Source organism: Neoarius graeffei, chromosome 6 (genome assembly GCF_027579695.1).
Source record: "Neoarius graeffei isolate fNeoGra1 chromosome 6, fNeoGra1.pri, whole genome shotgun sequence".
Taxonomy (NCBI): Eukaryota; Metazoa; Chordata; class Actinopteri; order Siluriformes; family Ariidae; genus Neoarius; species Neoarius graeffei.
Window position 1 is genome coordinate 54,812,199 of NC_083574.1, and position 20,560 is coordinate 54,832,758.

Sequence of the window (20,560 nt, forward strand, 5' to 3'; positions counted from 1 at the left end):
AGAGAGAGAGAATTGAGAAAGGTTGACTGTAAGGCATTAACAGACTTGTTAACATTAACATAACACAGTACATTTGTGTCAGTTATTTGAAACTGATACTCTCTTTACATGACAATGTCAGCTGTAGTTTTCCCAAGTCAAGTCAGGTCAAGTCAAGTCAAGTTTATTTGTATAGCGCTTTTAACAATAAACATTGTTGCAAAGCAGCTTTACAAAATTTGAACAACTTAAAATATGAGCTAATTTTATCCCTACTCTATCCCCAATGAGCATGCCTGTTGCGACGGTGGCAAGGAAAAACTCCCTCAGACGACATGAGGAAGAAACCTGGAGAGGAACCAGACTCAAAAGGGAACCCATCCTCATTTGGGCAACAACAGACAACATGACTATAACATTAATAGTCCTAACATAAAGTCAGCTTTATTGATGCTATAAACCCCCCACCGATGGAAACCCGAGCGCAAAACCGTTCACGACAACCACAGTCCCAAAGTCAGCAAGTCAACTGCAGCCCTAAAGTCAGCAAGTCAACTGCAGTCCCCAGCCACAAAAGCACCACTGCAAGAGTCCAGAGCGTCCTCCAGGCGCGACCCCCAACTGTCCACAGGAGCAATGCGATGTGACTCCAACCAGACACAGGGCACCAGGATGGATCAGGCAGGTCCGAGGAGCAGAAGAGGTCAGCATCTCGATCCCTGGACTGACATGTAACTCAGAGGGACAGATTTGGGGGGGGACACAGGTTGTTGGGTATGCCCAATGTCACCTGAATAAGTAGGACAGTATACATATTGCACTGAGTACAAGCAGGGACTGTGGCAACTAACTATGACAGCATGACTAAAAGGGGAGAGCCAGAAGGTAACACAGGCATGAGGGAGCCTCGGGACATAAAGCAGCAGCCACTACACCGTCAACAAACTCGAGTGAGCAAGCGAGTGGGGGACTGACAGCATCCATACATCCCAGTTTACCAAAACACACTATGTCTGAGAACCCTCCAGATCTACACCTTTACCTCATAAACACCATTAACAAAAGGCTTGACGATACAGATACATTTTCAGCCTAGACTTAAACACTGAGACTGTGTCTGATTCCCGAACACTACTTGGAAGGCTGTTCCATAACTGTGGGGCTTTGTAAGAAAAGGCTCTGCCCCCTGATGTAGCCTTCACTATGTGAGGTACCAGCAGATAGCCTGCACCTTTTGATCTAAGTAGGCGTGGCGGGTCATAGAGGACCAGAAGTTCACTCAGGTACTGTGGTGCAAGACCATTCAGTGCTTTAAAGGTCAATAGTAGTATTTTATAATCAATACGAAATTTGATTGGAAGCCAATGCAGTGTGGATAAGACAGGGATGATGTGGTCATATTTTCTAGTTCTAGTAAGGACTCTTGCTGCTGCATTTTGAACTAACTGGAGCTTGTTTATGCACTTATTGGAACATCCAGACAGTAAGGCATTACAATAATCCAACCTGGAGGTAACGAAAGCATGAACTAGTTTTTCCGCGTCATGTAGTAACATTAAATTTCTTATCTTAGCAATATTTCTGAGATGAAAGAAAGCTATCCGGGTGATGTTATCAATGTGAGTTTCGAATGAAAGACTGGGGTCAATAATCACTCCAAGGTCTTTTACTGCTGCACGTGAAGAAACAAAGGCCATCCAGAGTTACTATGTAATCAGAAAACTTACTTCTAGCTGCATGTGGTCCTAGTACAAGTACTTCAGTCTTGTCAGAGTTAAGCAGAAGGAAATTAATAAGCATCCAGTGTCTAATGTCCTTTACACATTCCTCAATTCTATTAAGCTGGTGTCTCTCATCAGGTTTTGCAGAAACATTACAACTGTGTATCATCAGCATAACAGTGGAAACTAATACAATGTTTATGAATAATATCACCCAGAGGTAGCATGTATAAAGAAAAAAGCAGTGGAACCAAGACAGAACCTTGTGGAACACTAAACTTTACCTCAGTATGTCTAGAAATATCACCATTTACATCAACATACTGATAGTGATCAGTTAAATAAGACCTGAGCCAGGAGAGGGCCGTTCCCTTAACTCCCACAACATTTTCTAGTCTGGCTACGTTTACATTACGTCGAATCAGCGGATCATCAGATTAATGTTCTTAAAACGATTCGCGTTTACACTAAAACCGTTAGCCGTGCACACAGCAATACCAATACACGGATACGCTCGGCTCCGCAGGCATCCTGCGCTCCAAATCACTCCGCCCTGAACAGCGAGTGCCCTCTGGAGGGTGCGCACTCCAGCCCTGCGCAGCTCACACAGCGCGCGAGTGAAGTGCACAAGCCACGATTCGGGACTGAGCCGCTGTGTGTGTGATCCCAGCGCATATCACTTACTACTTGCAAGTGGAAGGATGGCAAGCCTAAAGACAATCATAACTACACAATGGGCAGTATTTGCATCAGTATTTGCAGTATTTTCATACTTTTATACTCTTTAATGAAAGGTGATACAAGGCGGAAGTCCGCGCCGTTTTTCAACAGTCGCGTCACATGACCAACGCCAGCGAATCAGGAAGGTGGATGTCACAGTGACGTTGTCCAATGAGACGCCAGCTAGAGCTCAGCACAGCGTATTCGCGTATTCTCAATGTTTACACAGCACCGGACCAGATACGATCTAGATTGAATACGTGGACGCTGGCGGATTCCCGTTTCCCGGCTTTTCCAGGTGGTTTAATGTAAACGGACAGTGCATCCGCGAAGAAAACGAGACAGATACGGTCTAATGTAAACGTAGCCTCTATCCAGAAGAATGGAATGATCAATGGTATCAAATGCTGCACTAGGGTCAAGTGAGACAGCCCTGATCAGACACCAACAGTAGGTCATTTACTACTTTAACCAGAGCTGTCTCTGTGCTATGATGAGGTCTAAATCCTGACTGATACATTTCATGGATGTTATTCCTATTTAAATATAAGCATAACTGCTGTGTGTCAGCTTTTTCAAGGATCTTGGAGATAAAGGGGAGGTTTGATATTGGCCGATAATTGGATAGCTGACAGGGATCAAGGTCAGGTTTTTTAATCAAGGGTTTGATAACTGTTAGTGTAAAGGATTTGGGTACATAGCCAATCGTAAGAGAAGAATTTATTATTTTTAGAAGCGGTTCAATTACTTCAGGTATTATCTGTTTGAATAGACGTGTAGGTAAGGGATCTAGTACACAAGTTGAAGCTTTTACTTCTGTAAAGCACATTGAACTGCCACTGTGTATGAAATGTGCTATATAAATAAACTTGCCTTGCCTTTTGATGCCGAGATTAATGAAAGTAATTCAGTTTCTCTAAGGGGAATAAAACATTCTAATTGCTGATCTGATACAGTTATATTGTTAACTACAGGGTCATTTACATTGTCTAACCTTAAATTAGTAGTTTGAATTTTTTGTCGGATATTCTCAATTTTGTCATTAAAAAAATTAATGAAATCGTTGCTAATACATACTACAGGTGTGCATGTATCTATAGTGGACTTATTCCTGGTTAATTTTGCTACAGTATTAAATAGGAATCTAGGATTATTTTTATCTTCTATTAGGGAGGAGAGATATGTTGATCTAGCAGCACTAAGAGCTTTTCTAGACTTCAGGAAGCTCTCCTTCCACGTTAATTTGAACACTACCAATTGTGTTTGATGCCATTTATGTTCCAATATTCGCGTGGTCCCCAGTGATGGGGAATGGAGTCTCAGTCTCACAATTTGAGTTGCACGAATACGAGTGCATAATTTACTGTTTTGGGATTTGACTGAGACTTCAGAGCTCAGCTCAGCCATCTTATTCTCATTCGGTTCTTCTGAGTAGTGTTCATAAAATACTGTATACAGTATGAACGTTACCATTAAAAGCTGATTTTCTGTCATTAAACATGGGGAAAAAAAACAACCAAACCTGTGATGAGTAGCATTCTAAAATTGAAGTCCATTAAAATTCAGGAGTTATAAAGGGAATCTTATGAGAAACGTTTGTGACAAAGCCGAACCTTAAATGAACCACAACTAAGAATCCCCATTAGGTCTCCAGCAATAAGCAAGGAAATATAATATAATTCATTCTTTCACACAGTGACTCATTGATGAAAAAAACTAGATCTAAACTCTTAAACTACGCATTCTTGCCTCAACGCAGTCTCATAATGGGAAATTCCTGACTCGACTCAGACTCATAAAACTTCATTCATAAACGACCACTATTTCAGCAACATTAAAAGAAGGTACGAGTTACGTTAATTCCAGCGCACAGCTGTTTTCTTGCTCTTGGAAAGAATACTGACACACATAGTACGGTAAAAATAGTATCTGTATACAGCAGCTGTTTCCCAAAGCTAATTCTGATTTGTGACATATAAAACCTGCTACGTGTTGCAAGCTGTGCAGTTTTCAAGGTTTTAAAACAGAAAACGCAATGACTCAATAATGAAAATGAGTCATAAGTAATTTGTAAGAAAACATGTGGTCCCACATGCCTGATCATTGTCACAGTAAATCTGTGCATTAGTAACACACATCTTTCTCTACAACTGCCCAGACTACACACAGATAAGCAGGGAAGTGACTGAAGGAGCATGGTTAATTATTAATCATGAGCCTTGGATCAGTGCTGGCCCTGGGTAAAATGTGTACGTGTTTGTGGTTTAGGGCTAGCCATCATCATACAGAGTTGTACCAATCTACATCCTGCTTGAACATGTCTGTGTGTACTTAACCCTTCATTGCCTGTGTGTTGCAATTCCATCCAAAGAATAGAATATGAAAATTACGTTACACAATTGGAATGAATTTTTGTTTCCGAATAAACTCAAATAATACTCTGTTAAACCACAGACCTTTTGGATATGCTGCATAAGATGACAGAAGTATTCATGCCCATCGTAAATGCAGTGCGTGAGCTTAAGTTGTGCAAAAGTGAGCAGTTGGCTGTGGGCATTGAGTCGCTCTTGCACCTCCTACGTAAGATATGGAGTGTTCTCTCTACTTCGGTGTCTCGGAGCCATTTTCCATCATCCTCTCCACTTCATAGCTCACCCACTCTACCCACGCACACCCACACAGCGGCCTCGTAACCATGGTTATACCACCCTTGTTGGAGAAAATGAGGACACTTAACCCTCTTCTTCCTACGGGTGTGGATGAGGTGGTGAAAACCAGTGTTTTGGCCTGATTAAGTGTTATTCGCTCTTGAAAGCTCTCCAATAACTGCATCATGTTCAGCCTAATTAGAGTGATGGAGACAACAAAAATCTGTGTGCAGCTGATTCAGTGTAAATTTATGTGGAAGAGTATCTCTTGCATTGACAGAACTAGCGTAGCAGTGCAATAGCATATATTTTACATCTGAATGTATTCAATGATCTCTGAACCATGCTTCAGAAATGCTTTTTTTCTTTTATTTAAAGCATGTTTTTTCCTTTTATAATCTGTAATTGCCATTACACCAAAACAAGTCTTTAATAAGACACACCATTTAGCCCTTATCCTACCTTGCAGTCAGTAATCTTTTGATCAATTACATTTGAAAACCAGAAGTATAGCATGTGCTGTTGTTTGAAGGAATCATCCAAGAACACCAATCCAGCTAAACATGGATTATAGTTAAACGAGTGAAGAAATATCATGATCCTATTTTTGGCTTGAGCATTTGAGCAGACTTGGCACTTTTGAGAAAGGGTTCCACTAATGTGGCTGATTAGAAGAGCGAAAGGTGACCGCTCTGCAGTAGGAGATAGGAAGAACTTGGTGTGAGAGGAGTGGAAGATTAGATGGAGAAGAGAAGGTCAGTGAGGTTCATGCCACAAATGGAAAGCTAAGGAAATACATTACCATGACAACAGCGCCAAAGGAGAATTAGACATGCTAAGGAACTCCCAGCTTCCTTAAAGAAGATATGCAGAACCTTTATTTTTAAATAAATTTCTGAGTGGATAGTATCTCCATCCTTGACTCTTGTACGCTGCATAAATGGGAATAAAAAAAATATATTTTTGAGAGTTAAACTCGACCGCGAAGTTGGCATTCGAGCTTCCCCGCTGAGCCAGCCAGCCCTGAGTGCGTGACGTCACAGCGATAATCCCGTTACCGACTTGCTCAACTAAGACTGATTTGACTTCATTGATTGTGGGTTGACTCTCATTAAAACAGGATAGGTGTTATAACTTATGCAACATGCATGTACATGCATGCATTTTCACTGATAAAACGTAAAAGGCTAATTAAATAATCAGATGAACTGAGACAATCACATTCTGAAGCAAATTAAATAATCTTATACCGGTAACTTAAACACACAATACAAGTTACATGTATTAATCTAAATGCAGGTAAACAAATGAGAATCGCAGCTTACCCGTCTGTGTTCTCGCTTCTTGAAGGCCGATCTTGTGGCCAATTGTTTTGAAACAATCTGACTTTCAGTTGTTCGTTCAGTTCTCTGTTCATTCGCTTCTTCCACATAAGGGTGAGATATTGCTGCTGAGGCAAGTATATCCAGCAGAGAAATCAGACGGCTGGTCCACTCATTCTCCATTCTCTCCATTACTGAGTACTCCGCCATTACTGCTTGGCTCAGGCAATTACTAAAACCCAGGATGGGACGGGACGTCACTGGTTTTAGCAACAACTGCGGGGAGGTCACTGCCCGAGCGATAATATGTCCCATTCCATCCCAGGTTTTAGCAACAACCCTCGGCTCACACTCCAGGAGGACTGGTACAACTGAATTTACTTTCCTTTTTTAAAAATAAATAAAATAAATACTTTTTCTTGTAGTTTTCTTTTCCTTTAATTGTTGGTACTGCACCCTCTTTCAATACAGACTTATAGTCAACACTCCTCAACAGATCAGAGGTTTCATACGAGTCTTCAGTAAAATGTGCAGAGCAGAGGAGAGACCACTTTGTAGGCATCCAACGTGCCTGTGAACTTCTCGCAAAACACATCCAAATCTTTGCACTTTGAACATTCTTGGGCCATGAATGCAACGTAAATCCACCTTCTGTCGTGTTGCTGCACCCGCCAGCAGCACATCTACATGGCATGGCGATAAATTATCTCAAAATGGAGGATCGGAGTTGCAGTCAGCTCTGTGTTTTAGTGTAGCGGAAATGACGAAGAGACCAATAGACTTCCTGCTGTGACTTTACGGACGTCAAGGTCATTCACTCAGCCAGCTACCTATATGAGTCACTTTAATCATAAAAATTACTATATTAGATTTATTGTGGGGGCGGCACGGTGGTGTAGTGGTTAGCGCTGTCGCCTCACAGCAAGAAGGTCCTGGGTTCGAGCCCCGGGGCCGACGAGGGCCTTTCTGTGTGGAGTTTGCATGTTCTCCCCGTGTCCGCGTGGGTTTCCTCCGGGTGCTCCGGTTTCCCCCACAGTCCAAAGACATGCAGGTTAGGTTAACTGGTGACTCTAAATTGACCGTAGGTGTGAATGTGAGTGTGAATGGTTGTCTGTGTCTATGTGTCAGCCCTGTGATGACCTGGCGACTTGTCCAGGGTGTACCCCGCCTTTCGCCCGTAGTCAGCTGGGATAGGCTCCAGCTTGCCTGCGACCCTGTAGAAGGATAAAGCGGCTAGAGATAATGAGATGAGATGAGATTTATTGTTAACGCTTAAAATTATTCCTGTGCCATTCTTGAGGTCTCAAGGCATTTATAAACAAAAGTGAGGCCATGGCTCTGAGTATATGCTTTAAGCAGATTTCTAGGTAGAAACTGTCTTTACACACACACACACGCGCGCGCACACACTTTTGCCATATTGTGCACAATGGCCCATTCAGTTATCTTTGTTGGTCTTTGTCTTGGCTGAACAATAGGAATGTATCCCGGAATTGTTTTTCATGTTTGCTTCCATTGATCCCAAGTGGAGAATTTCTCATTGCTTCTACAGACCTATCGAATTATGTCATCATCCGGAAAAATACTGCATAACTCAATGCAAAATCCATGGATTCTTGGAATTTGGAAGGTCATTCATTTGCTCTACCCTTTTTTTACGTTAACCTAAGGTTTAAAAACAGTATTTTTTTCTGTAAGCTTCTTTTCACCTTGTTTCCTGTTATTGTAATTATGGTGTGTGTGTGTGTGTGTGTAGGACAAACCTAGAGGCCCTGCAAAAGAAGCTGGAGGAGCTGGAGCTGGATGAGCAGCAGAGGAAGCGTCTGGAGGCCTTCCTAACGCAAAAGCAGAAGGTAGGAGAGCTGAAGGATGATGATTTTGAGAAGATTTGCGAGTTGGGAGCAGGCAATGGCGGTGTGGTCTTTAAGGTCTCTCACAGACCATCTGGACTTATCATGGCCAGGAAGGTACGTACAACGTTCAGAAAAAAATCTGCTGTTAATCACTTTCATATTTTAAGAAAAATTGTTCTATTTTGATAATTTGTTTAACCTGTTACTTGTCTTAACTATACAGTATTAAATAGTCAAATTATCATCCTTGCACAGATATACACTCACCAGCCACTTTAAGCCTCGGTCACAACCAGCCGTACGTGCTCCTACGGCCGGTCTACGTGCAAAAAACGCAAGAAACGCACGGAGGGCGCACGTGTGACGTGCTGATTTTCGAGCCGTAGACTGGCCGCAGAGGTTCTTTGTCATGTCAAACAAACTCTACGGGCGCTTACGTTTTTTTCAGGTTGCAAGACAAACTTACGGCCAACGTGCGTCTTTCTCCATGAACAAAAAAAAAAAAACGCAACGATTTGGGAAACGCCAAAAAATCGTATGTCCGGTTGTGACCTAGGCTTTAATAGGAACCTGTTCATGATTCTAAGATTCCTGTTCTTGGCTGGCAGGAGTGGAACCCAATGTGGTCTCCTGCTGTTGCATGCTGAGATGGTTTTCTGCTCACCACGGTTGTAAAGAGTTGCTATGAGTTACTGTATCCTTCCTGGCAGCTTGAACCAATCTGGCCATTTTCCTCTGACCTCTCTTATCAACAAGGCATTTCTGCCCACAGAACTGTCACTCACGCAGTGTTTTTTTTATTTTATTTATTTTGTTTTTTACACCAGTGGTTCTCAAACTTTTTTCACCAAGTACCACCTCAGAAAATACTTGGCTATCCAAGTACCACCATAATGACCAACATTAAAATACAGTAGCGTAGTAGGCCTAAGTATTCATTAAAAACAAGGCAGAGGTTTTATTTAACAAGTATATTTAATATTGTTGGCCACTGTAACATTACATACAGTACTTTGAAGAGTAACACTGTTTAAATATAGGAAAATAAAACACTGTACTGGGCGGCACGGTGGTGTAGTGGTTAGCGCTGTCGCCTCACAGCAAGAAGGTCCTGGGTTCGAGCCCCGGGGCCGGCGAGGGCCTTTCTGTGTGGAGTTTGCATGTTCTCCCCGTGTCCGCGTGGGTTTCCTCCGGGTGCTCCGGTTTCCCCCACAGTCCAAAGACATGCAGGTTAGGTTAACTGGTGACTCTAAATTGACCGTAGGTGTGAATGTGAGTGTGAATGGTTGTCTGTGTCTATGTGTCAGCCCTGTGATGACCTGGCGACTTGTCCAGGGTGTACCCCGCCTTTCGCCCGTAGTCAGCTGGGATAGGCTCCAGCTTGCCTGCGACCCTGTAGAAGGATAAAGCGGCTAGAGATAATGAGAATGATACACAGACTATTGACTGATTGACTATTGATTGACAACTTACTGAGCTTAATGTGATGGGTGTGCATGCCTCTGTGAACACAGTCCTGCAACGTCTGGGTCAATGGTCAGCTTCAGTCTCAGGTTTGGCTCAGCATCCACCCTGCTTCTGTACTTTGTTTTTATGACAACAAGTGAAGAGAAGCCTCTCTCACACAGGTAGGTGGTCACAAAAGGAAGGAGAAATCGCACAGCCTTGTCAGAAAGCACAGGGTATTCACTGTACTGCTTTATCCAAAAGTCCAACAGAGTGTGCTTTCTGAAAGATGCCGTCAGTGTTTCATCACAAGACAGCTCTATTAACCTCTCCTGCTCAACAACAGTTAAGTCCATTGAGGCCATGTGAGAGGTGTCGATGTTGAAAGGGTTTCTCATCCAGCTGCTAGCTTCATATTTAGGCATCACTGGGAAATAATTGCAGAACTGTTGTCTGAGTGATGTGAGCTGTGCAGCGATGTTCTCCCTGACTCCATCATCAAGCATCAGGTCATTGTCAGACAAAAAACTCTCCAAAGCAGGGAAAGCTGAAACATCACCCGTCTTGACTTTGATTTCAGATAACTCCAACTTTTTCAGCAGTGCATTGATTTTGTCCTGCACATCAAAAACATTGATGGAGAGTCCCTGTAGTCCCAAATTCAGGTCATTTAAACGTGAAAAAAATGTCAGACAAGTATGCCAATTGACTGAGCCACACAGTATCCTCAAAAATGTCTGACAGGGGGAAATGTGTGTCCTGCAAGAACATCTGGACCTCTCTGTGCAATTCGAAAAGCCTTGAAAGCACCTTTTCTCTTGAAAGCCACCTTACTTCAGTATGAAGCAAGAGTTGGACATGCTCACTGCCCATTTCCTCGCAGAGCACATGAAATAAGCGAGCATTCATCGGTCTGGCCTTGATGAAGTTCACAGTTTTTACAGCACAATCCAGCACGGACTTCAGGTCATCAGGCATCCTCTTCACTGCCAGCGCCTCACGATGGATGCTGCAGTGAGTCCAGCACATCTCAAGTGCCACCTCTCAGATGCGAGCTGCTACCCTGCTGTTGCGACCCGTCATGGCCCTCACTCCGTCAGTACATACACCCACACACTTTTCCCAGTCCAAGCCATGCTCCTGGATGAACTTGTTCAGTAACTGGAATATTTGCTCTGATGTAGTTCTGGTCTCCAGTGATTTACAAAACATAAAGTCCTCCTGCGCCACACTGTCATATTCATATCTCACATAAACCAATAAATTGGCCAAATCTGCAACATCTGTAGTCTCATCAAGCTGTATGGTAAAATATCTACTGTTCTTAATGCGCTCAATCAGTGTCTTTTTAACATCGTCAGCCATGTCGTTTATTCTCCTTGACACGGTGTCATTTGAAAGCGGCACCAAGTTTAACTCTCCGGCAGCTTTCTCTCCACACATGATGCGTGTCATCTCTTTGGCTAATGGCAAACACAGCAGTTCCCCGATTGTGTGCGGCTTACCGGCTCTGGCGATCAGGAGGCTGGCACGATATGAAGCTTCCTGTGCTTTGGCTACGGGTGTACCATAGGACAGAATGGTGGACTTGGACTGCTTCAGTTCATCACGTTTTCGTAAAAAAAATCCATTGGTTTGTCCTTTAGTGCTGTGTGTTTGGTTGTAAGATGCCATTTGAGATGCGATGGTTTCATGGACTCATTGCTCAGAACGTCCCCGCGTACAACACACTGCGGCCTGGGCAGCTCCTGTCCCGCTCCAAATGAATCCCAGTTTTATGTATTTTTCGTCATACTTCCTCCTCACTGGTTTCTGCCGTTTGCTAGCAGTTCTGGGGCTGGTTTTGCCACTGTCGTTAGCATCCGCACTCAGCTCACGCATGTCCTCTTCAGTTCTCCCTCTCTCCTGATCCACGCTCCCATTCGCAGATTTAAGCCACGACAGTAATTTTGTCGTACTCGTCATAATTAGCAAAGCCACCTCCACCTTTTCCCATCACAGCCTAGTCTACCAATGGCGGATAACCGTCTGTCAGCGGAACCGGCGGGAATGCGTACGTATGCTACGTATGGCTACCCAGAAGCACTTGCAAACTTTTTAAAATTATTAACTTAATTTGTATCTCCTTTCATTTTCTTGTCATCGGTTGATAAGATATTTTCATCCATTCGGATATTATGGATAGTATTTCACGTTTTGTTTTATTTTTTAAATTTTATTTATATTTAATTAAGTGATTCTTTGGTGGGGCGGCACGGTGGTGTAGTGGTTAGCGCTGTCGCCTCACAGCAAGAAGGTCCTGGGTTCGAGCCCCGGGGCCGGCGAGGGCCTTTCTGTGTGGAGTTTGCATGTTCTCCCCGTATCCGCGTGGGTTTCCTCCGGGTGCTCCGGTTTCCCCCACAGTCCAAAGACATGCAGGTTAGGTTAACTGGTGACTCTAAATTGACCGTAGGTGTGAATGTGAGTGTGAATGGTTGTCTGTGTCTATGTGTCAGCCCTGTGATGACCTGGCGACTTGTCCAGGGTGTACCCCGCCTTTCGCCCGTAGTCAGCTGGGATAGACTCCAGCTTGCCTGTGACCCTGTAGAAGGATAAAGCGGCTAGAGATAATGAGATGAGATGAGATTCTTTGGTGTACCACTAGAATGGAGCCCGCGTACCACGGTTTGAGAATCACTGTTTTACACCATTCTGTGTAAACTCTAGAGACTGTTGTGTGTGTGAAAACCCCAGGAGATCAGCAGTTTCTGAAATCCTCAATACTCCATCTGGCACCAACACCCATGCCACAGTGAAAGTCAGAGATCACAATTTTCCCCTTCTGATGTTTGAAGTGAACATTAACTGAAGCTCCTGATTTGCATCTGCATGATTTTATGCATTGTGCTGCTGTCAAGGGATCGGCTGATTAGAGAACTGCATAAAACAGCAGGTGGATGGGTGTACCTAATAAAGTGGCCAGTGAGTGTATCTCCAACAGCCCTTTGTATAGAAGTTGCTAGTCAAGGATATTCTTCTGCTTTCTCTTATATTTCTAAAAAGGCATTGATTTTTTTTTTTTTTTTTTTTTTTTTTTTAATTTCAGCTTGTCTTTTAAGAGAACATGAGGTCTGTTAGATTATACGTTGTATTTTTGTAAGTACCATGTACTAGGAATAGCACTAATACTATCACTAACTAATTGCAGGTTAGAATGATAAGCACTTACTAAATTATGGTGTTCATTTGCTCAGCGCTGTGGAAAACTGTAGTTCCTATCAGTCATCTCTCTTCTGTGATTGCTCAGCTGATCCACCTGGAGATCAAACCAGCCATCAGGAACCAAATCATCCGAGAGCTTCAGGTGCTACATGAGTGTAATTCACCCTACATTGTGGGATTTTACGGGGCTTTCTACAGTGACGGAGAGATCAGCATCTGTATGGAGCACATGGTACAGCTGTCTTACTGTTACACACACCATATGAGATAATACAATCCATTTCAACTGAAAAATGAGTAACTTTATGATTTACACTGTAGGTTTTACTTCAAATTTATTCTATTATTGGCGAGTGTATATTCTTTCTCCAGACTAAATATTTGCATTATACCTTCTCTTCTATGCAATATATATCCGTTGCACTTTTTTTTTTTAACTATGCATGTAATGTAGGATGGTGGCTCTTTGGACCAGTCACTGAAGAAAGCGGGCAAGATTCCAGAGCAAATATTGGGCAAAGTTAGCATCGCGGTTCGTACCACAGTTTCTGATCTCACGCACAATAGACACATTTCACTTTCATGCACCTGGAATTAATTCACATGGTTTGATTGCAAAGAAATGCAGGGCATTATTCCCTGACCTTATAGGATAAATATATTCAGAAAAGAAATTTATACAAATTTGTCCTTACTCAGAAAGTGGCTGATTAGACACGACATGTTTGTTATCTAACGTTTGCTTTCTTTAGTAGATACAAAATGTCTACTTTTGCTACCAAAAACATGGACTATCATCCCATCCAGGGTGTATTCCAGTTTTACTCCCAGTGTTCCCAAGATAGGCTACAGATCTACTACATCCCGGACTGGGATAAAGTGGTTACTGAAGATGAATGAATGAATGAATGAATGAATGTTACCCCACATTTATTTAAAGCTTTAGATACCAAAAATTTAGGGTAGGAGGAAATTGTATTGATTTAATTTTTATTTTTGGCCAGACTATTCCTTTAAGTGAAGTGGTGTAGTGGTTAGCACTGTCGCCTCACAGCAAGAAGGTTCTGGGTTTGAGCCCAGTAGCCGATGAGGGCCTTTCTGTGTGGAGTTTGCATGTTCTCCCCGTGTCCGTGTGGGTTTCCTCCGGGTGCTCCGGTTTCCCCCACAGTCCAAAGACATGCAGGTTAGGTTAACTGGTGACTCTAAATTGACCGTAGGTGTGAATGTGAGTGTGAATGGTTGTTTGTCTTTATGTGTCAGCCCTGTGATGACTTGGCAACTTGTCCAGGGTGTACCCCGCCTCTCGCCCATAGTCAGCTGGGATAGGCTCCAGCTTGCCTGCGACCCTGCACAGGATAAGCAGTTATGGATAATGGATGGATGGATTCCTTTTAAGTGATACCCTACATCAGACTTTATTTGTGGTGATGTGTCAAGGTTGCTTTTTTTCCCCTTAGTCTTTGCTTGTCTTTAATGTGTCATATCCTACCTTTTCTCAGGTGATAAAAGGGCTGTCTTATTTAAGAGAGAAGCACAAGATCATGCACAGAGGTGAACAAACTCACTCTCTCTTACTAAGATCTTTCCATTCCATCCAGACTATTTCATCATGATACAAGTTCTAGTTCTTCTCTTGCAGATGTGAAGCCTTCTAACATCCTGGTGAACTCACGTGGAGAGATCAAGCTGTGTGACTTTGGCGTGAGCGGACAGCTTATCGACTCCATGGCCAACTCATTTGTGGGCACGAGGTCCTACATGTCTGTGAGTTTGTCCCCTTTGTCAGTCCAGTACCCTGGTATCTGTAGGAAGTAACCTGCACTATTTTCATAGCTTTGAACCCTCACTGCTTGTAAATGAATGAATCCTTTTGTACCTACTATTATTTTAAAATTATACTTTTTTTCCAGATATAGTTGGTCAATATGTAAAATAGGTGCATACAATATTTGAAATATGTTTTAAACATTATATAAAATTTATTTTTTATTTCACATTTGCATGTATGACTGTGGGGCGGCACGGTGGTGTAGTGGTTAGCGCTGTCGCTTCACAGCAAGAAGGTCTGGGTTCGAGCCCCGTGGCCGGCGAGGGCCTTTCTGTGTGGAGTTTGCATGTTCTCCCCGTGTCCGCGTGGGTTTCCTCCGGGTGCTCCGGTTTCCCCCACAGTCCAAAGACATGCAGGTTAGGTTAACTGGTGACTCTAAATTGACCGTAGGTGTGAATGTGAGTGTGAATGGGTGTCTATGGCCAAGTTTACATTAGACCGTGTCTGTCTCATTTTCTTCACGGATGCACTGTCCGTTTACATTAAAACGCCTGGAAACGCCGGGAAACGGGAATCCGCCAGGGTCCACGTATTCAATCCAGATCGTGTCTGGTCCGGTGCTGTGTAAACATTGAGAATACGCGGATACGCTGTGCTGAGCTCTAGCTGGCATCGTCATTGGACAACGTCACTGTGACATCCACCTTCCTGATTCGCTGGCGTTGGTCATGTGATGCGACTGCTGAAAAACGGCGCGGACTTCCGCCTTGTATCACCTTTCATTAAAGAGTATAAAAGTATGAAAATACTGCAAATACTGAGGCAAATACTGCCCATTGTGTAGTTATGATTGTCTTTAGGCTTGCCATCCTTCCACTTGCAAGTGGTAAGTAACGCGCATGCCCGATATGCACTAGGATCACACACACACACAGCGGCTCAGTCCCGAATCACTGCTCGTGCACTTCACTCGCGTGCTCTGTGAGCTGCGCAGGGCCGGAGTGCGCACCCTCCAGAGGGCACTCGCTGTTCAGGGCGGAGTGATTTGGAGCGCAGGATGCCTGCGGAGCTGAGCGTATCCGTGTATTGGCGTTGCTGTGTGCACGCGAATCGTTTTAAAAACGTTAATCTGATGATCCGCTGATACGGTCTAATGTAAACCCCACCTATGTGTCAGCCCTGTGATGACCTGGCGACTTGTCCAGGGTGTACCCCGCCTTTCGCCCGTAGTCAGCTGGGATAGGCTCCAGCTTGCCTGCGACCCTGTAGAACAGGATAAAGCGGCTAGAGATAATGAGATGAGATGAAGAAAAGTCCTATTCTGTATTTTATTTCAAAACAAAGAAGCCGTTTCTCTCAGAGAATTTCCTTTTACTACATCAGTGAAATTGGCATTTTATTTTCCCAGTTTCCTATATTCCATTCAAGAAATGTAAATATATAGGCACAACGTTGTCTAAATGTGTCATAGTGATGTATATAACTGCACTTGAGGAAAACTCTCTCGGTGGAGGTCCATATCTGGATGTTTGAGTTGTAATGTGTCATATGACATTTTTGATTATTTGGGCTGTTAATCTCTTCCTGCTAACTCAGTGTGTCTCTCTCTCTCTCTCTCTCTCTCTCTCTCTCTCTCTGTCTGTAGCCGGAGCGTCTGCAGGGCACACACTACTCTGTGCAGTCTGATATCTGGAGCATGGGGCTTTCGTTGGTGGAGATGGCCATTGGTCGCTTCCCCATCCCACCACCTGATGCTAAGGAATTGGAGCAAATTTTTGGCCTTCCCATGGAGGGTGACCCCTCATCCAATGAAGCCTCCCCTAAACCCAGGCCCCCTGGACGGCCCAGCAGCTGTGAGTGTTCGAGTGAACTGTTTACGAATAATACCATTACTCCAGCCTTATTTTGGCAGATGATATGCTTTACTGGATTGTTACAAATATAAGAGCCTTGCATTGCAGCATATGGACCTGACAGCAGACCTCCGATGGCCATCTTTGAGCTGCTTGACTACATTGTCAATGAGGTATATACTCAGCACTCTCAGCTAGATAACTAGGCCATGGTTTGGCAGTAAACAAATTAAAACTGAATGGTTGGCTTCTTTGCATATAACTGAACCTATCTATTTTCAGCCACCGCCTAAGCTGCCAAGCATCTTTGGCACGGAATTTCAAGATTTCGTTAACAAATGGTAAGGGGCAACTGTGGATTAGCTTTAAAGGCCTGTAATGATGCTGGACTGCCACGTGCTATTTCAGTGCCTTATACATACTGTGCCCTCTAGTGGTTGAAATATGAATGCCAGCTGACTACCTTTTTTTTTTCTTCCAGTTTAATAAAAAATCCAGCAGAGAGGGCAGATCTGAAGCAACTGATGGTGAGAACATTTACAATGTCCTGTACACTTTTAGAAAAAAAAGGTCAGGATGTAGTATATAGAACACTTCAACAGTGTGTCCCTATCAGAGATCATTCCAAGTTCGAGAAAATAAGCATTTTAATGGTCTTAAACTTTTAACATTGTACTGTCTATGGCCATTATAAAAACAGATTTAACTTTGAATGACTTCATAATTTAGTTCTTTTAATTTTACACTAAACGCTGTCATCATTGGTCTCAATAGGTCCATCCCTTCATTAAGACATCAGAAGCAGAAGAAGTGGACTTTGCTGGGTGGCTCTGCAGCACCATCGGTTTAAATCAGCCAGGAACCCCGACTCACAGTGTGGGGATATAAAAGGGAATTACTTTACCTAATATCTCTCTCACACACACACACCAGTGTTTTTATTTGGGCTCCCATTCAATAGCAGTATGTTGAGTAGTGAGTCACTGCCTCTTGTTGCCCTTTTTATTTTTTTTGTTCTAAGTATTGAACTGAGGTTATTGAATCATATCAAGACACACACTCTGGATTAGATGGCAAGGTTTACTTTTTTTGGGGAGGTGGCACTGAAAGTGCTAAGAATCCCCCCCCCCCCCCAATGTAATATCATTACAAATGATCCTGCTGAATTGCAGACTAGGTCATATCACAGACTATTTAAAAGTATAAACAAAACTGCCCTTTTTATATAAATGTTTATTGCTTGATGGCACTATAATTCTCCATTGAGTGGGAATATGCATATTTTTATAAAGTAAAACTCTATTGCATCACAGCCAAAGCATTGTTCCAGGGTATAAGAATTTACTAATGCTTTAAGTTATTTTAAATTAATTGTTGTGGTGCAAAACCGAGGCTTCTTTTACACGATTAGGTGAATATGAACACTTCAGTTAGCTTTTAATTGATTTACTTAAGCTTCTTGTCAAAGTATACGCAAATAATTTGTTAAAATGGGTCAGTATAAAATTGGAATGTCAAATAATAGTTATCAATGTTGTTTCTGCAGTTATACTTTTGCTGCATCAGATGGAAAAAGATAAGACTACTTGAAGTAGTTGTGGCCAAATTTACTGGTAGCCAGCCTTTTTAAAACCAGGTTCTAGAATTAACTATGTACTGTTCAGACAAGCCTTAAAAGCCTTATTAAAATAACCAAAGCAAATTTTTTTTGTGGCCAGTTATCCTCCGCTCCTTAACCCTTTAAGCCACTGAGCATCAAAAATGCTTTGAAAGGGTTAACTTCTCTTGAAAAGGATATAGAATGATACTTGGGCCAAATATGCAGAAAATCATAGCTACTCAAAAAGCTAACAAAATCTTACTTGGATAATTAGACAACTTTTGGTTATCCTGGGGTATTTTCACTGGCTGTTATTCTGATTGAGACCAAGACAGATCCCACTTATGTAAAGTTATAAGAAACACAGTAACAGCAAGCAGTGCTTCATGTTTATAGTGAAGTGTCTGTCTTTACCATGGATTTTCATTCAGGCTGATGTTGAAACATAACAGGCTTGTTTCTCCAGGTTTGCCTTTTTGTAATAACCTAGTCCCCAGTAAAATAAACATGGTAGTGGTGGAAGAATAAGGGATGCTTGCAATTTGCATTTTAATGTACATTGAGGAGTCCTTTCCATCATCATAATCCATGGATATACATTAAAGTACCACTAATGGACATTTATCTTCAGCGGTCATGGTCACAGTGGACTCTAGATAACATTGAGCATTATAAAATACTAAATGACTTAATTTAACAGCTTAAATTACATTTTTTTGGCAATAGTTAAAGTTTACAACTGGTATTAATGCTCTCCACTCCTCCTGCAGCTCAGTCACAGGCAAGATTAATGGTTGCTGTTAAACTTGGTCACAACTGTAGTCTTCATGCCTATTCTTAAGAGCTATTAAATGTACTTGATTAGACGTTAAGGCTTTTCTTCTATGTAATACTTGGCTCAGACTTCTTCCTTTGACTCATTTCCAGTGTATTCTTTGTGTAGAACTACAGTTTTGTCAGCTGAGGAAACTTCTGTAAATGTAAGTTATAATAAACTGATCTGACTGAAGACAGAATAACCGTTGATTTTACTCAAGTGCACTTCAATTAGGAAGACTCTGGCAATAGTTCCCTTGTATTCCGTAGGTGGGCACTGCAAGCCAAAGGTAACATCTGATCACCAGTTCCATTGCTGTACAAGCTTTACATTGTGATTTTCTGAAGCACCATTTTTAAAATTAGTGTTGGGACATGCAGTTAAGGGTCCAGTAATGACTAAAATGTGCAGTACACACCAATTCAAATTTCCACACAGCTACTCTCTTCCCCCCCCCCCCAACAAGAGATTAAGGAGTACTGTATTTGTCAAAAACATGCATCGTGAAACAATAATAGTTATCCAATGTTAAAGCCCATGGCCACTACAGGCTCTCACGTCTACAAGTGTGACAATTCTGAAGCAGACAAGAAAACAGCAATAGGAAGGTTAAGAAACAAGTCATGAACAGCCCATCGTTCCACTTGAAAGTCATTTAAAATTCCATTTATGCTACAGAGCAAGTCATTGAAAACTTGAATGACACCAATTCTACCTTGTCCAGCAACAAGGGGCTTGGGTGATATGATCATTGATTTATCAGAAATGTGAATTTCTGTAATGCAGTCAAGCAAGCTCTTTTGAGAAAAGATGCACTGATCAACATACAGTGAAACCTTGATATTAAGATCACCATTGGGACCAGGTCAAAGTGGTCTTAATATTGAGTTGGCAAGATATACTGACAGTTGCTGAGCTGTTGCATAGCAATGTGCATGCATGATGTTCTTAATACTGTTGTATTACATGTAATAAATTTATGAACTAGTTTATTGTATTTCATTGATAAATGATTAAATCAACAAGCTAAATTTAAGCAAAAGTAGAGCATGTGTGTGGTTTGTGTGTCTAGCAAGTACAAATGTACATGTAATACAACATGTAAAAAAAAAAGTTTATTTAAACTTTTAATAAACTTGTAATAGAATTAAAGCCATACTATTTTTAAATGTAAACTATACAGCAAACTTACACAAGTCATTGAAACAAGAAATTGAAATCTCGTTCTGAATACTTTCATAATTAGGCCACACCAATTTAATTAGTTGTTTCTCAGAATTGCCACTTAATGCAAAATAAAAAAAAAAAATCAAAATCAAACTCCTGCCAACAGAAAAGGTCACGTGACACCAAAAACCAATCAAAATCACCCCTTTCACTTTAGATAAAGACTTGTGGAAGAAACATGCCTGTGGAGGGGAGTCCTACAAAGCCTGTGTTTGTTAGGATATTCAGTGAACAGAAGCATAAAATCTTTGACAGTAGGTTGAAATTCTGTTTACTGGTTTGCCTGTATTGTTTGGTCTATTTCCACCGCTAATTTTACCATCAGAGCACTTTTAAAATTATTTCGCCCGCTCGCTTCATATTTTTCCTGAAAAAAATCTGAGAACCAATTAATTAAATTGGTGT

At 42.1% G+C, this 20,560-nt stretch overlaps 1 protein-coding gene across 1 annotated transcript in view; it reads left to right on the forward strand.

The window, feature by feature from the left end:
• Positions 1 to 19,130, forward strand: part of map2k1 (mitogen-activated protein kinase kinase 1) — a 30,844-nt gene extending 11,714 nt beyond the window's left edge. Inside the window, exons 2-11 of the mRNA XM_060923875.1 lie at positions 8,147 to 8,357; positions 12,976 to 13,122; positions 13,345 to 13,422; positions 14,390 to 14,441; positions 14,530 to 14,654; positions 16,304 to 16,511; positions 16,620 to 16,684; positions 16,794 to 16,852; positions 16,993 to 17,038; positions 17,286 to 19,130. Of these exons, the coding sequence (XP_060779858.1) occupies positions 8,147 to 8,357; positions 12,976 to 13,122; positions 13,345 to 13,422; positions 14,390 to 14,441; positions 14,530 to 14,654; positions 16,304 to 16,511; positions 16,620 to 16,684; positions 16,794 to 16,852; positions 16,993 to 17,038; positions 17,286 to 17,399 (1,105 nt within the window). The 3' untranslated portion in view covers positions 17,400 to 19,130. The remainder of the gene's footprint in view (positions 1 to 8,146; positions 8,358 to 12,975; positions 13,123 to 13,344; positions 13,423 to 14,389; positions 14,442 to 14,529; positions 14,655 to 16,303; positions 16,512 to 16,619; positions 16,685 to 16,793; positions 16,853 to 16,992; positions 17,039 to 17,285) is intronic.
• The last annotated feature ends 1,430 nt before the right edge of the window (positions 19,131 to 20,560 follow it).